This window comes from Podarcis raffonei, chromosome 4, assembly GCF_027172205.1.
Source record: "Podarcis raffonei isolate rPodRaf1 chromosome 4, rPodRaf1.pri, whole genome shotgun sequence".
Lineage (NCBI taxonomy): Eukaryota > Metazoa > Chordata > Lepidosauria > Squamata > Lacertidae > Podarcis > Podarcis raffonei.
Genome location: NC_070605.1, coordinates 7,660,696 through 7,674,970, shown reverse-complemented (window position 1 = coordinate 7,674,970; position 14,275 = coordinate 7,660,696). Strand labels below are relative to the sequence as shown.

Sequence of the window (14,275 nt, the reverse complement as noted above, 5' to 3'; positions counted from 1 at the left end):
GAAAGCTTTTGAAGCTCCTGAACAATCGACCAGGAGGGAGGGAACATGCCAGTTGGGCATGTGTCTCTGCCAGGATCCTACTCGAGTGTAGGCTGAACTCTTGACACTGAATGCCCTCACCGGGCAACCGAGGTACCCACCTCGCGAGGTTTTCCCCACGACCACATTGCTTCCGGAGGAAATTCATATCCGGCAGAGCTTCGGCCTGGTTGCTGAAGTAGAGTTCAATGAGCAGAGCAGTCAGAAGGTCTGGATAAAGTCTCTGGATGGTGTCTTTAGATTCAGGCACCGAGATCACTTCGTAGAGAGCCTGAGTGATCTGATTGGGGAGGAGAGAAAACAGTGGGTGGGGAGGCTTGGAGGACAATTCTCTCGTGTCCTTTTAAAATACAGTCATACCTCAGGTTACAGACGCTTCAGGTTGCATTTTTTCGGGTTACGGACCCGCCGAAACTCGGAAGTACCGGAACGGGTTACTTCTGGGTTTTGGCAGTCGTGCATGTGCAGAAGCGATAAATTGTGCTTTGTGCATGCGCAGAAGCACCAAATTGCTACCCACACATGCGCAGATGCAGCGCTGCGGGTTGCAAAAGCTGCAGGTTGCAAACGTGCCTCCCGCACGGATCATGTTCGCAACCCAAGCATCCACTGTAGTATTTTATTTATATTTTTCAAATTTACCATACATTTCATTAGTTTTACAATCAATTTAACATTTCCAAACTTTGACTTCCTTCCCTCTCTTTCTGCGGTTGCTTAATTTATTTTTTTAATATCTTCTGCATATCCAACTTGCTCATTTATCCATCTGCTTTAAATATATACTTGTATAAAACTGCAAGTTATTACATTAATCCTGCCAATATTTTTATCTGTTCACAATTTATCTGTAAATATTCAATAAACAATTTCCATTCTTTTATAAGAAGTTTGTTATCTTGGTTTATTATTCTTCCGGTAAGTTTCGCCATCTCTGCCATATTCCACGTGTTTTTGTATCCATTCTTCCTTTATTGGGACTTCTGCTTATTCCATTTTGGGGCAAGTAAAAATTCTTGCTGCTGTAATAGCATACCTGAATAAGTCTCTATACAATTTAGGTAGTTCTGTCCCTATAATCCCCAAAAGGAAAGCTTCTGGGGTTTTTATAATGTTTGATGTATTATAGTATTTTAATATTTTTTTGGAAGCCGCCCAGAGTGGTTGGGGAAGCACAGCCAGATGGTCGGGGTATAAATAATAAATTATTATTATTATTATTATTATTATTATTATTAAGTCCAGGAATCTGTTTCTTGACTAAATGGGGCACCCAGTCCTTCCACACAAGATCTGCCTGCTGGTTACCATCGCCTCCCTTTCTTCAATTCAGCAGTATTAATTTATTTTGATTTATAAACTGCTTGATCAAAAATCTCTCCAATTGGATTGCAAATAAAACGGGAGACGAAACACCGACTAAAACCCACAGTCTAATCAAAAACAGTATGTAAGATCATCATTGAACAAACACACACAAACATTTAAGAAAATGCTTATTATGTTGACAGGCAGCTTCATTGAACTGTAGAGTTGCAAGCGACCCGCAGGGGTCATCTAGTCCAACCCCTTAAAATGCACAAATTGTCACTAAATATAAAATAAGCTTAAGAAATGAACACTCGCAGCTAAACAAAATATGCACACAACCACTGTCATTAAAAGCAAATACAAAACTAATAAATATTTAAAAACAGATGTAAGTAATAAAATTATATGCCTCGATTGGCTTGCTGGGGAAAAAAATCCTTTTCAGCAGGCAATCTAAAGCAATCTAGCGAGGGTGGCTGCCTAATATTCTTAGTGTAACTGAGGGCAGTCCTTTTGTTAAAAAATGGGGAACTGAGAACTTTTACCAATCACCCAGAGATCTGCCAATCAGATCCCAATCTTCATTCTGCCCAGGCCAGCTCAGACGGTGGCAAGATGAGAACGGGGCCTTTTTGGTATTGGCTCCCTGCTTATGGAACACTCTCCCCAGGGAGGTTTGCCTGGCACCGTCATTATATAGCGTTAGGTGCCAGGGAAAAACCTTTCTTGTTAACCAGGCCTTTGGCTTTTAACTATCAATGGCGTTTTAGAGCAGGTGGGATGTTCAGAGAGACACGTAGCTCCAAAGATATGGCAAGACTCACGGCAATAGAGGCTGCGGAGGTCTGCAGCTCAGTGCTGTGGTGGTCCTGTAGCCTGGCCAGCAAATTCTCCATCAGCTGCTCCTCCACGACTTCCTCGGTAGAGAGGGACTGCCACAACTCGGACGAATTGCTGCAAAGGGCCAAAAGAGGATGGAGCAACATCAACAGCAGAGGGCCTCTTAAACGTGTCTCATCGTCCCACTCTGCTCTGCCTTGTTCGGACCCCCAACCTGGAGTCCTGTGTCCAGTTCTGGGCACCACAATTTAGGAAGGATGCTGAGAAGCTGGAAGGTGGGCAGAGGAGGGCGGCCAAGAGGATCAAGGGTCTGGAAATGAAGCCTGATGAGGAACGGTTGAAGGAGTTGGGTATGTTTTTTTTTTTAATATTTTATTTAGGATTTTCTTGTTTTACAGAAGTGTAATGCCTCGTATTTCCCCCCCCCCCATGTAACATTTTTACAAATCCGTTTCATTTGTTGAGGCATTAGGGGGAGAAGAAGAAAAAAAAAGGAAAAAGAAAGGGGGTGGAGGGAGGGAAGATGGATGGGGGTGGGGTCAGGTGGTGGTGTTTCTATTATGCTTAATGTATGTAGAGTTTGGTGTCAGCGTTGTTTGTGTTGTTCACTTGTGTTCCTTTGGTGGTGAGAGAGTTTGGGGTTGGCCTAGGGTGTGATTGTTTGTTTGTGATTGGCTGTGGTGATCTTTGTTTTCGTGTGTGAGTGGGGTGGGTGGGTGTTTTGGATCAGGTTAGCCATATTGAATTGTATGCTGTTGGTGGAGAGTTGGGTATGTTTAGCCTGGGAAAGAGGAGACTGAGAGGAGATAGGATAGCCGTATTCAACTACCTACAGGGGTGTCACACAAAAGAGGGAGTGTTAAAGTTTGTGGGTCGTAAATCCTTTGACCCACAGAGTCTGCTGCAACGGCACTGCAATAAATTTGATTTATTGGCACTCCGACAAACTTCAAGGGCGCCCACACGCTTCCACTCGCGCGCTGCCTCTCTTCTCAGTTGTCGGATAGTAGCAGAGTTCACACGCAGCGTATAGTGGCTTTGTCTGTGTCTGCGTGGTGTCTTCAATAACTCAGCTCGACACCAGTGCTTCTAATCTATCACTCTTTATTTAGGTAAAGGTAAAGGGACCCCTGACCGTTAGGTCCTGTCACGGACAACTCTAGGGTTGCAGCACTCATCTCGCTTTATTGGCCGAGGGAGCCGGCGTACATCTTCCCGGTCATGTGGCCAGCATGACTAAGCCGCTTCTGGCGAACCAGAGTAGTGCACGGAAACGCCGTTTACCTTCCCGCCAGAGCGGTACCTATTTATCTACTTGCACTTTGATGTGCTTTTGAACTGCTAGGTTGGCAGGAGCAGGGACCGAGCAACAGGAGCTCACCCCGTCGCGGGGATTCGAACCGCCAACCTTCTGATTGGCAAGCCCTAGGCTCCATGGTTTAACCCACAGCGCCACCTGCATCCCATTTGCATAGATAGTTGTTTACATCCAATACATCCAATCTGAAACCAAATCGTACCTGAAAATGCCCCTGAGGATTGAACCCAAGACCTTCATCAAAGTAGGTGCCTGGACTGAGCTATGGATGCACCTGATGAACATAGGAAATTGCCTTATACTAAGTCTGACCACCGATCCATCTAGCTGAGTACCATCCATGCTAAAAACCAGAGGCACCAGTTTTTCCCATGTGGACAGAGACTTGCTGCAAAGAGTTCGGTTCTCAAGGGAGAAACGCGAGCAACTTGTTACCTGTCTGGTGGGAAGGAATGCTCCAGGAGGCTGGAGATGACCGTGTCCAAGTGCTCGGTCCTGCCTGCCAGCAAGCCCACCAGCTTCATCACCAGCCTCCTTGCGCTGGGCTGGTGGATCAGGTCCAGGCGGCTGCAGATCCCGTCCACAATGTCCGAGACCTGGAAGGGGAAAGGGGTTGGGAGGCAGGAGGGCAGGAAGGAAGAGGGAGGAGGAGGAGGAGGAGATGGGGAAGGAGAAAGAAGGAGGAGATGGAGGAGAAGGAGAGGGGGAAGGAGGAGGAAGGAGATGGGGAAGGAGGAAGGAGGAGTTGGAGGAGAAGGAGATGGGGAAGGAGGAAGGAGAAAGAAGAATGAGATGGAGATAGGGAAGGAGGAAGAAGAAGGAGGAGATGGAGGAGAAGGAGAGGGGGAAGGGGGAGGAAGGAGAAGGAGATGGAGGAGAAGGAGAGGGGGAAGGGGGAGGAAGGAGAAGGAGATGGAGGAGAAGGAGAGGGGGAAGGAGGAAGGAGAAAGAAGAATGAGATGGAGATAGGGAAGGAGGAAGAAGAAGGAGGAGATGGAGGAGAAGGAGAGGGGGAAGGGGGAGGAAGGAGAAGGAGATGGAGGAGAAGGAGAGAGGGAAGGAGGAAGGAGAAAGAAGAATGAGATGGAGATAGGGAAGGAGGAAGAAGAAGGAGGAGATGGAGGAGAAGGAGAGGGGGAAGGGGGAGGAAGGAGAAGGAGATGGAGGAGAAGGAGAGGGGGAAGGGGGAGAAGGAGATGGGGAAGGAGAAAGAAGAAGGAGGAGATGGAGGAGAAGGAGAGGGGGAAGGAGGAAGGAGAAAGAAGAATGAGATGGAGATAGGGAAGGAGGAAGAAGAAGGAGGAGATGGAGGAGAGGGGGAAGGAGGAAGAAGGAGGAGATGGAGGAGAAGGAGGGGGGTAGGAGGGGAAAATGAAGAAGAGGAGGAGGAGGAGGAGGAGGAGGAGGAGGAGGAGGAGGAGGAGGAGAAGGAGAAAACCTTCAGCCAGAGTCTTGAGTGATGGGCAGGTCTCTGTAGGTTGTAGTCACCCAATGGAGAGGCTATTGTGAAGTTCAGAAAAGCTCAGCTCCACTGCAAGAAGGACTCAGGGGGTACCGTGCGGGGGGGAGCAGACACATTTTTTTAGGGGGCCCTGTGCATTTGGCAAAGTGACGTAGGGCTGGCATTGCTCCTGCGGTGGCAGTGAGGATTGGGCTGCTGCGGGGAGCTCCGTTCACCCTCCGCGCCCCGGGTACCGGCAAGCAATGCTACGCCGCTGCAAGGACTCCCCACCTGCCAAATCAGCATCCTCAGGATGCCCACCTGCTGCCTCCGACCTGCCCCACCTTCTCTATCTCGGCGCCACAGTGCCTTGCCATGCTGGCAAGGAGCCCCTCTGTGGTGGCGCAGCAATGGGTGGTGCACTGCACCGTCAAGCCATCCAAAGCGGTCAGGATGAAGTCGGTCTTCTCTCTTGGACTGAAGTAAACGCCAAAGACCTGGCGGGACAGAGAAATGGGGACAGAGAAATGGTGTGTGGTTGGCTAGGGTGGGTTGTGCAGAGATGCCCCTGCTTTTTTCATTTTCTTAAAATAAATTCTATTAGCAGAAAACCATGGCTAGAAAAGCCACCTCTATTGGTCTGTCACCCCCCCCAACTGTATACCTGGGTTATGAAGGCGCCCTAAAGACGTTAAAGCAAAGATTATGGGATAATGCACACAGTGACTTGCGATCTCGATCACACACAGTCTGTAGTCCGCTGGCAGTAGGAGTACAATATGCGCATGTCTTTAAGTTAACATCTTACATTAAAAACATGACAGTACCAAATTATCGAAGGCTTTTCACCAAAGCCAGACTAAACGTCTTTCCTTCTGCAGTGTTGGATGGCAGGTTGAGAGGAGTTCCCTACCAGGACAGACTTTGCTCGTGTGCTCAAGACATCGATTCCATAAAACATATTTTGTTGCACTGTGCAAAATATGAGCAAGCCATAGCTGAACTGATATTACCCTTGCTGGTACCTTTCCCGGGAAAATCAGAGGCTCACTGTGTCAGGTTCCTATTGGAAGACCGGACAAATGCTAGAACATTAGCAGTGGCAAAGTTTTTATCGGTGGTTGCAAGAACCAACGATCCTTATGTTCTGAACGAAATGCTTGTTTAACCTGGAGGTAGACTGTATGAATTACGTATTGCTTTGTAACGATTTGTTGGGTCTCTGGACCGTAATAAAGGTTGATGATGATAAATTCTATTACGGCTTGCACAGAAAAAATTGAAGCTTAATATCTTTTCCCTTATTTTAAACCAAACCAAGACTTTAGATAAAAGACTTTAGGTATCGTAAGGACACAAAAAGGGCGGGGCGGGGGGAGAGAACTAGAGAAAGAAAAAGACAGAAATTTTAAAAGAATAGGAAAGAGTTTAAAAGAGGAAGATAGAAAAATATGACCAGAAAATAAAGAATTTCTGATCCTTCATCTGCCCACTATGTAAAAACAATATTCACTTCCACAAAGCGGTTTTCTATCAACAAATACTAAAAATATCCTCAAATCCAGATATCGTTATTTCTTTTTCACGCAAAATGTCCGCGAGAGGTTTCCATTCTTTAAGAAACGTTAGCAATGACTTCTCTCTGATTAAACATGTCAATTTTGCCATCTCAGCTAAGAGGTGAGCCTTTTTTCCCCATCCAGGATGGCCAGAACAGTGGGAAACTTATGTAAAAAGGTGAAAAGCTTCTGGGAGATGATATATAATGAGATGAAAAAAATGTTGAAATATACATTTCTAAAATTATGGAATTATTGCAAAAATGGATAAGGGGGAGAAAGATTCGCTAGGATATTTAAAGGTAATATAAATTTAAGAAATGCATAAGAAGTGGTTAAAATGGTGGATCATCAGAGGTGCTGATGGAAGTCCAAAAAATTGTATAAGTGACAAAGTTTTGTGGTACGATTTATAATTTATATGTTAAAATTAATTAAAATTATTATATATATAAAAAAGAAAGGTGGGAAACTTAATATCCCAACCTGAAAGTAACCAAGGGGATTCATGGAGCCACAGATATTGTAGTGAGCAATATCCAAGCATAAATTTGTCCAGTTGTGTCCTTCTATTTACCTCTGCAACTCTGGAGGGGTTTTTGAGAAACACGGCCGGATTCCAAGATTCCAAGAACTCCTTGTGCTTGCGCTTGATGGCTTCCGTGTGGACGTTCTTCTCATCCAGCCTCGCAACTGACACACCCCGGAAATTTCAAAAAACAAGAACACACATGTCAGTTTTAGGGCAGTGCGGTGTAGCGGTTAGAGCGCCGGGCGAGGGTGCAAATCCTTGCTCAGCCATGAAGCTCACTGGGTGAGAGTCGCTGCCTTCTCAGCCTAACCTACCTCACAAGGTTGTTGTGAGGAGCAAATGGGGAAGAAAAAAATCACGAGGAAAGTTGGGGCATAAATGTAAGAAGTATGATATAATAATAATAATATTTTTTTATTTATAACCCGCCCTTCCCGGTTCAAAAACTGGGCTCAGGGCGGCTAAGAACAAATTTAAAACACTTCATTGTAAAAGCAGCATAAAATACAGTATAAAAACATGAATAACAATAAAATTCAAAATTCAGAAATCAATTTAGGGGAAATAAGCATTAGATGATCCCCAGGGCTAGCTGGCTGAATTGGTCCTACTTGGGCCAGCGAGGAGGCCAGGGGAGAATTAGCTGTGGGGTCTCAGAGCGGGTGATCTTCATAAAAGGGGAGGGGGAGGGAAGAGAAGGGAAATAAAAGATCAGGCTGAATTCAAATTAAAGGCCAGGCGGAATAGCTCTGTCTTACAGGCCAGCTCTGTCTTACAGGCCCAACGGAAGGAGGTTAAATCCTGCAGGGCCCTGGTCTCATGGGACAGAGCATTCCACCAGGTCGGAGCCATCACTGAGAAGGCCCTGGCCCTGGTGGAGGATAGTCTGACTTCCTTAGGGCCCGGGACCTCTAAACTATGGATATTCATGGACCTTAAGGTCCTCTGCGGAGCAGACCAAGAGAGGCGGTCCCGTAAGGAGATGAATATTTCTATACACAATGGGGACCTACCTATTGGGCCTATTAATTAGGTGCACAAAGTTACTGGGAAGCTATACTAATCTCGTATTTATTTATTTTGAAGACTTATAAGCCGTTTGATCAGAAAAGCTTCCCAGGTAAAATCCGCACTCCAGTTAAAAACAAGTAATACTGAAGCCTTAGATTAGCAGTACCCGGAGGTCCAGCGGTCCGCCAACCCCGTGGCCAGAGGGGAAAAACAATTCCAGAGACTTCTTGGTCAGAGAAAAGAGATTTATTGAGATCTGCGCAGAGGCAGCCAGTGGAGTCCTCTCCAAAGACTGGCTACGCCCAATTTCACATTTGCAAACTTTCTTATACCTTGAAAACACCCTTCCCTCCCCCAAGCTTCCCCAAAACCTTCTCCAATCAGCTGGCAAGTTTTAGCTTACTTCCTTATATGGCATATGGCTATCTAAACGCCCCTCCTTCCCTTGTTCGTGTGTTCTTCTCTTGCATTACTGCATCAGAGAGCATGTGCAGAGAGTACTGCAGTTTCTACTTAGCTGAGAGAAAAAACAGGAAATGGGCTTCCCTGCTAGCCAGCAGAAAGAGGAAGTAGCTCCCAGCTTGCAAAGCCGCTGCTCGCTGTCTGCTAGCCGGCAGAAAGAGGAAGTGGGCCTCTTCCCAATTCAGCAAAGCAGGATAATATGCAATTTTAACAGAGCAATTTAGAAAAGAATTTATCAGAGCAGAACAATTTACTTAAATATAAAATACAGGGAATACCTTCCCTGTCCCTTCATTCCCTCCTCTTCTTTTGGGACAACCTATCTCCTAGGTTCGTCCTGGTCTCTCGGGTTTATAATCCTGGGGAAGAGCAATAAGGGCCATGATTCTTTTTGCATCACACCTTGTAAGCATTGCACGAAGCAGGATATACAGAAGCAAAAAAAAAAAAGCAGAAGGATTAACAGCGGCCCTGCTAATAATACCACAATATGCCTGAGCCAACTGCCATGAGGCAGCCAGGAATATAACCAACCCCATAGATCACCTCCTGTAGTTTTCAGCGGGTTCCTGGCTATCATTGTTTCCATGTGATCAATGGTGACTGAAATATTATCTAGGACATATCTATTTTATTGCTGAAGGGCCCACTGATACTCGTGCTCTATCAGCTGCCTTGCTTTTTGGGAGGTTGTGTCCCACCTCTCTGAGGAGGAGCCTATTATCTTAACCAATTTTCCCACCTGTCCTTGTGGATGCTTAATACTCTCATGATTTCCTCCCAACATACTGTATCCGAAAGGGGCTTCTCCCTCTACATATATTAACATATACCCACAGGAATATATCCACCCTTGCAGAGGCCTGACATACGGAGTGACTATATCAAAGAGTTCTGGCCCCAATATCAAAAGTCCTGGCGGTGCCTTAAAATTTGCTGGGGGAAAAAAGTCTCTACGTTGGGGACGCTGCCCGCGGGCGTCCCTCCCATCCACTTGTCCAGCCGTCTGGCGCTCTTCTGGAGATGGTTAGCTTCAGAGGATCATCAGGATTTGGTGTAACTGTCCAATCTAAAATAGCCTTCTTCACTTAAGTGTGGTGGACCCAAGGGGTGAGGTAACAGCAGTGGGCCTGGGTCCACCTGTTAAGAAAGAGACAAAATCTCGGGAGAGTTACTGCACATAATTATCAAACTGCACATTTTGACTAGCATGGGGGGTTATTGCAAAACTGAGTGGACAAAGGCTGGTCCATTGTCAGATCCTATTGACCTAGGTAGTCCATAGCGGGGAATGATCTCCCTAAGCAGGCACCTGGTTACTTCAAATGCCTTTTCAGTTCTGGTGGGCCAGGCTTCAACCCATCCTGTATACGTGCAGATCGCCACAAGCAGGTAGCGGTATAGTCCACAGCGGGGCAATTCAGTGAAATCCACAACAAGGTCTTCCATGGGTGCAGTTCCACTATGCTGAATCCCCGGGGGAGCCAAGGGTCCGGTTCTAGGATTATTCTTTTGACACAGCAGGCATTTCCTGGAGATCTGGGCTGCCAGTTGATAAAGGTGGGCTATATAGAAGCACTGCTTCAGCTGTCTGGTTGTGGCATCTGGTCCCATGTAGGTGGACTCATGGTATCTCTGAGTAATCTGCTGAGAAAGGGACTCTGGAATCCATATTCTGTCATCATGAGTAAGGTACCATCCTTCTTTGGACATGGTCAGCCCCTGGGCATCTGCAGTGTCCCTCTCCTTTTGGTGTATATTGGCTTATCAGCGGTGTTCAAGATCCTTCCAGGGACCAGTGCTCCAATAACTGACGCGGGAGCTGGTTCTCGGGCTGCTTCCTTGGCCACCCTGTCTGCTAGTCGGTTTCCTCTGGCCACTTCTCCTAGTCCAGTTTTGTGTCCATAACAATGGATAACTGCCACTGCCTTGGGCTCCCATACAGCATCCAGAAGGTTCAATAAGGCTTGTGGGTGGGCCACCTGGTTTCCTCTGGAGGTAAGCAAACCTCTTTCCTTCCATAAGGCTCCATGGGCATGTAAAGTCAGAAAGGCATACTTAGAGTATAAATGTTTATCTTCTGTCCCTTTGCTAGGGTCAGGGCTCTGGTGAGCGCTGTTATTTATGCCAGCTGGGCCGACGTTCCAGGCGGGAGTGGCTGCGCTTCGATCACTTGGTCTTCCAAGGCTACCACTGCATAGCCTGCCTTCCGCTGTCCAGCCTTAACAAAGCTGCTTCCATCCACAAACCATGAAGGCCAGTGGGGGTTTGCTTCATCTTTGAGGTCAGGCCTGCTAAAATATTCTTCATCCATTACTTCAATGCAATCGTGCATCTGCTCCTCATCTTCTCCTACCGGGGACAGGGTAGCTGGGTTGAGGGCGGTGGTGACCTGAAACTTCAAACACGGATGCAGCAGTAACATCTGGCACTTTCTCATCTTCGCTTGGGAGAGAAAATAGGTACCCTTCATGTCAAGCAGAGCTGGGACTGCATGCGGGGTCACACAAACAGTGTCTTGGCCAAAAATAAATTTGTCTGCTTTGTTCAGTAGGGTGGCTACTGCCACAACTGCTCTCATGCACGGTGGTAAGCCTTGTTCTGTAGGCGTCAGGCGCTCAGGTACCCTTCATGTCACTGGCTGTTGCCAGCTTCCCAATTTTTGGCACAAAACCCCTTTCCCCGTCCCTTGGTCCTCATCCACGAATAGAGTAAAGGGTTTCTCAGGGTTTGGGATGCCAAGCGCTGGGGCTTGCTGTAGTGCCCTCTTCAAATCCACGAAGGCTTGCTGTTGTTCTGTGTTTCAAACAAAGGGGTCTCTCTCAGTTCCTCTGGTTGACTCATGTAGAGGCTTGGCAATGATGCTGTAATTAAATATCCATATCCTACAAAATCCTGCAGACCCCAGAAAGCCACAGAGTTCTCTGCAGTTCTTTGCCTCTGGTATCAGGATAATAGCCTGCTTCCTTTCTTCACTGGTAACAAAGGGGTGTTTCACTGTGATTGGCATTGCCTCAAGATCCTATGTTGGAGCAGTCGCTCTAGATGCACCTACACCCCTTCAGTCGCCCTTCGTGGGATGGGATACTTATTTACTGCAACAGGATTGACAAATGGCTTGGGCTTCACAATTATTGGTGGGATATTCTTTGCCATTCCTGGGGGGTTCACTTGTTCCAGAATACTGGCGGGGATGGGTCCCTCCTCTTCTTTTACCATCATGAGGCGCCAGTACTCCCTCAGGGGTGCCTCCACAACCAGTTCCCCAAGTGACATATTGGACAATGTGGCTTCTCCCGATGGCTTAAAAGTAATTTGGGCTTGCAACTTTACCAACAAATCTCTTCCTAATAATAGAATAGGGCATTCTCTCTCTTCCAGTGCCCTTCCTGTCGGCAGATGGCGCACTGATTCCGTCCAAGACGGCTTCGCCCTCCTCCCCGGGCACTTCCTCTTTTCTGAGGGGTGGGGGCGGCTGCCTGTAATGTCATCAACTTCCTTGTTTGATACTTCTCCTTTTTTCTCTGGGCCTCCTCATCTCTCTGATTGTAAGTGGTTTGAGCTATTTCCAACATCTATTCCAGCCCATGGCCGATGCACCCCTCAGGCTTCTGGATTTTTTCTTTTGGCGAATATCGGACGCTGCCTGAGCTACAAAGGCAGCCTTTATAATGGGGCGTTGGCAATATCATCTGGGTTCTCCTCAAAGGTAGGGTTCTAATTTCTCCAATTGCACACATCAGCACTTGAAAAAGGCACATGTTGGACTGTATAAGTGCATGGTGGTGCTTCCCCACCCTGTCCTGGGGGGCTGGTGGGTCATACACTCTGCATAGAGGCATCATTGCAGTCCCACCCTTTTTCTGTGCCTTATGGGACTTATGGAGGGACACCCTGGTTGCTGCTAACAAATGGGAACTAACATCCACTTCTTTCACATAGGGTTGTACATACTGTTGCAATCTCAATTGTCTGATACTGTGTCCACATTTTTCCTTTCTTTGCTAACTCAATTAGTCCCTTCATAAACTCCTCATCATCCTCTTCCTCTTTGCTCTCTAATTCATCAACCTTGGAGGGTTCAGGCTGAGGGCCGGCTCCTCCCTGGTCCTGGGGCCCTGGGCCTGGGGGATTCGCTAGAGGGGCAGCTGGTGGAGCATAGGGTGGCGGCGGTTTAATGACTTCCCCCTCTTCTCCTTCCTCTCCTTCCGGCTCTGATATCACCGGAGGCTTTTCTGACTTCCCTGCCGGTCGGACTGCACATATTGTATTTTGTGGGGCGTCGCCTCGGCAGGCTTTCAGCCACGGTGGATTCTTTTCTACATTGATTTTCCAGGTAGGAATATAAGGGATCTGGTCTGGGTGGACGTTCAAGATATTTTGATATAGTGGGTTGATTAGTTGCAAATTAAATCTGCCCTCCAAGGGCCAATTAGTTCCTTGGGTGGGCCAATCAACCTCACATCCTCTCTCTTCTCAATTTGAACCCAATCATCATGCTTCGTAGCTGCTTTCCAGTTGGTTAAAAAGCATTTCAGAGGACTACGTTAGCTTGCCCCAGACCCCATTTTTTTTTTCCAGACCCCATTTTTTTTTTTTTTCAGATACTCCGCTCCTAACCGGGCTTAAGATCCTTTCACACACCAACCACTACAGACTGTGACTTGGCGAACTCTCGTTGCTAAGAAATGCACAGCCCTGCAATCGCTCGGCCAAGGGGACGCTAAGCCCCGGCCCACACTTGACAATTCAGCCACTGGAGTATCTGACATGCAACACACAAAACACACCCCAATATAATTCCAACATGCAACACACAAAACACACCAAAATAATTTTCCCTCTGTTTCCCCTTTCCCCAACCTTACTGGCGGCACTCTACTGCCACCTCTGTTTCCCCTTTTCCCTTTTCCCGTCCCTGTCTGGCGGGGCGGCACCTTATTGCCACGGCCAGTTCCTTTGTTCCTTTTCTGGCGGCACTCTACTGCTCACAGCCAGACCCTTTATCCCTTTTCTGGCGGCACTCTACTGCTCACAGCCAGAGGAAGCTGATCGGGCTTCCTACCACGCCCTTTCCCTTGGGCTTACCTGTTCCGCTGCGGACCCCTCCTTCGGCCGTCCTCTTTTCTCTCTCGACTGGGTGTCTCGGCTCAGGCACAGCGTGGCGATCTCCCCCTACGAACTGGCAGGGTGCGCGCTGGAGATTGCGAGCGCTGGTCCTGGTTGCTCACCCGGTCGAGTCTGGCCCCTCGGTCCACCTTTTGTGGGGTGGGGACCCATCCCGGACACGAGCCCCCAAAATGAAGCCTTAGATTAGCAGTACCCGGAGGTCCAGCGGTCCGCCAACCCCGTGGCCAGAGGGGAAAAACAATTCCAGAGACTTCTTGGTCAGAGAAAAGAGATTTATTGAGATCTGCGCAGAGGCAGCCAGTGGAGTCCTCTCCAAAGACTGGCTACGCCCAATTTCACATTTGCAAACTTTCTTATACCTTGAAAACACCCTTCCCTCCCCCAAGCTTCCCCAAAACCTTCTCCAATCAGCTGGCAAGTTTTAGCTTACTTCCTTATATGGCATATGGCTATCTAAACGCCCCTCCTTCCCTTGTTCGTGTGTTCTTCTCTTGCATTACTGCATCAGAGAGCATGTGCAGAGAGTACTGCAGTTTCTACTTAGCTGAGAGAAAAAACAGGAAATGGGCTTCCCTGCTAGCCAGCAGAAAGAGGAAGTAGCTCCCAGCTTGCAAAGCCGCTGCTCGCTGTCT

The 14,275-nt window shown here is 47.6% G+C and overlaps 2 protein-coding genes across 4 annotated transcripts in view; one reads left to right on the top strand and one right to left on the bottom strand.

Moving 5' to 3' along the window:
* LOC128412208 (zinc finger protein 850-like) overlaps positions 1-14,275 on the top strand; it is a 264,328-nt gene that overhangs the window by 85,676 nt on the left and 164,377 nt on the right. The window lies entirely within an intron of this gene.
* Positions 1-14,275, bottom strand: part of LOC128412209 (maestro heat-like repeat-containing protein family member 7) — a 67,423-nt gene that overhangs the window by 26,820 nt on the left and 26,328 nt on the right. For both annotated transcript variants that reach the window (XM_053385085.1, XM_053385084.1), the window contains exons 10-14: positions 7,086-7,201; positions 5,294-5,446; positions 3,944-4,104; positions 2,175-2,304; positions 141-319 (exon numbers count right to left, since the gene is read on the bottom strand). In XM_053385085.1, coding sequence (XP_053241060.1) covers positions 141-319; positions 2,175-2,304; positions 3,944-4,104; positions 5,294-5,446; positions 7,086-7,201 — 739 coding nt within the window. The remainder of the gene's footprint in view (positions 1-140; positions 320-2,174; positions 2,305-3,943; positions 4,105-5,293; positions 5,447-7,085; positions 7,202-14,275) is intronic.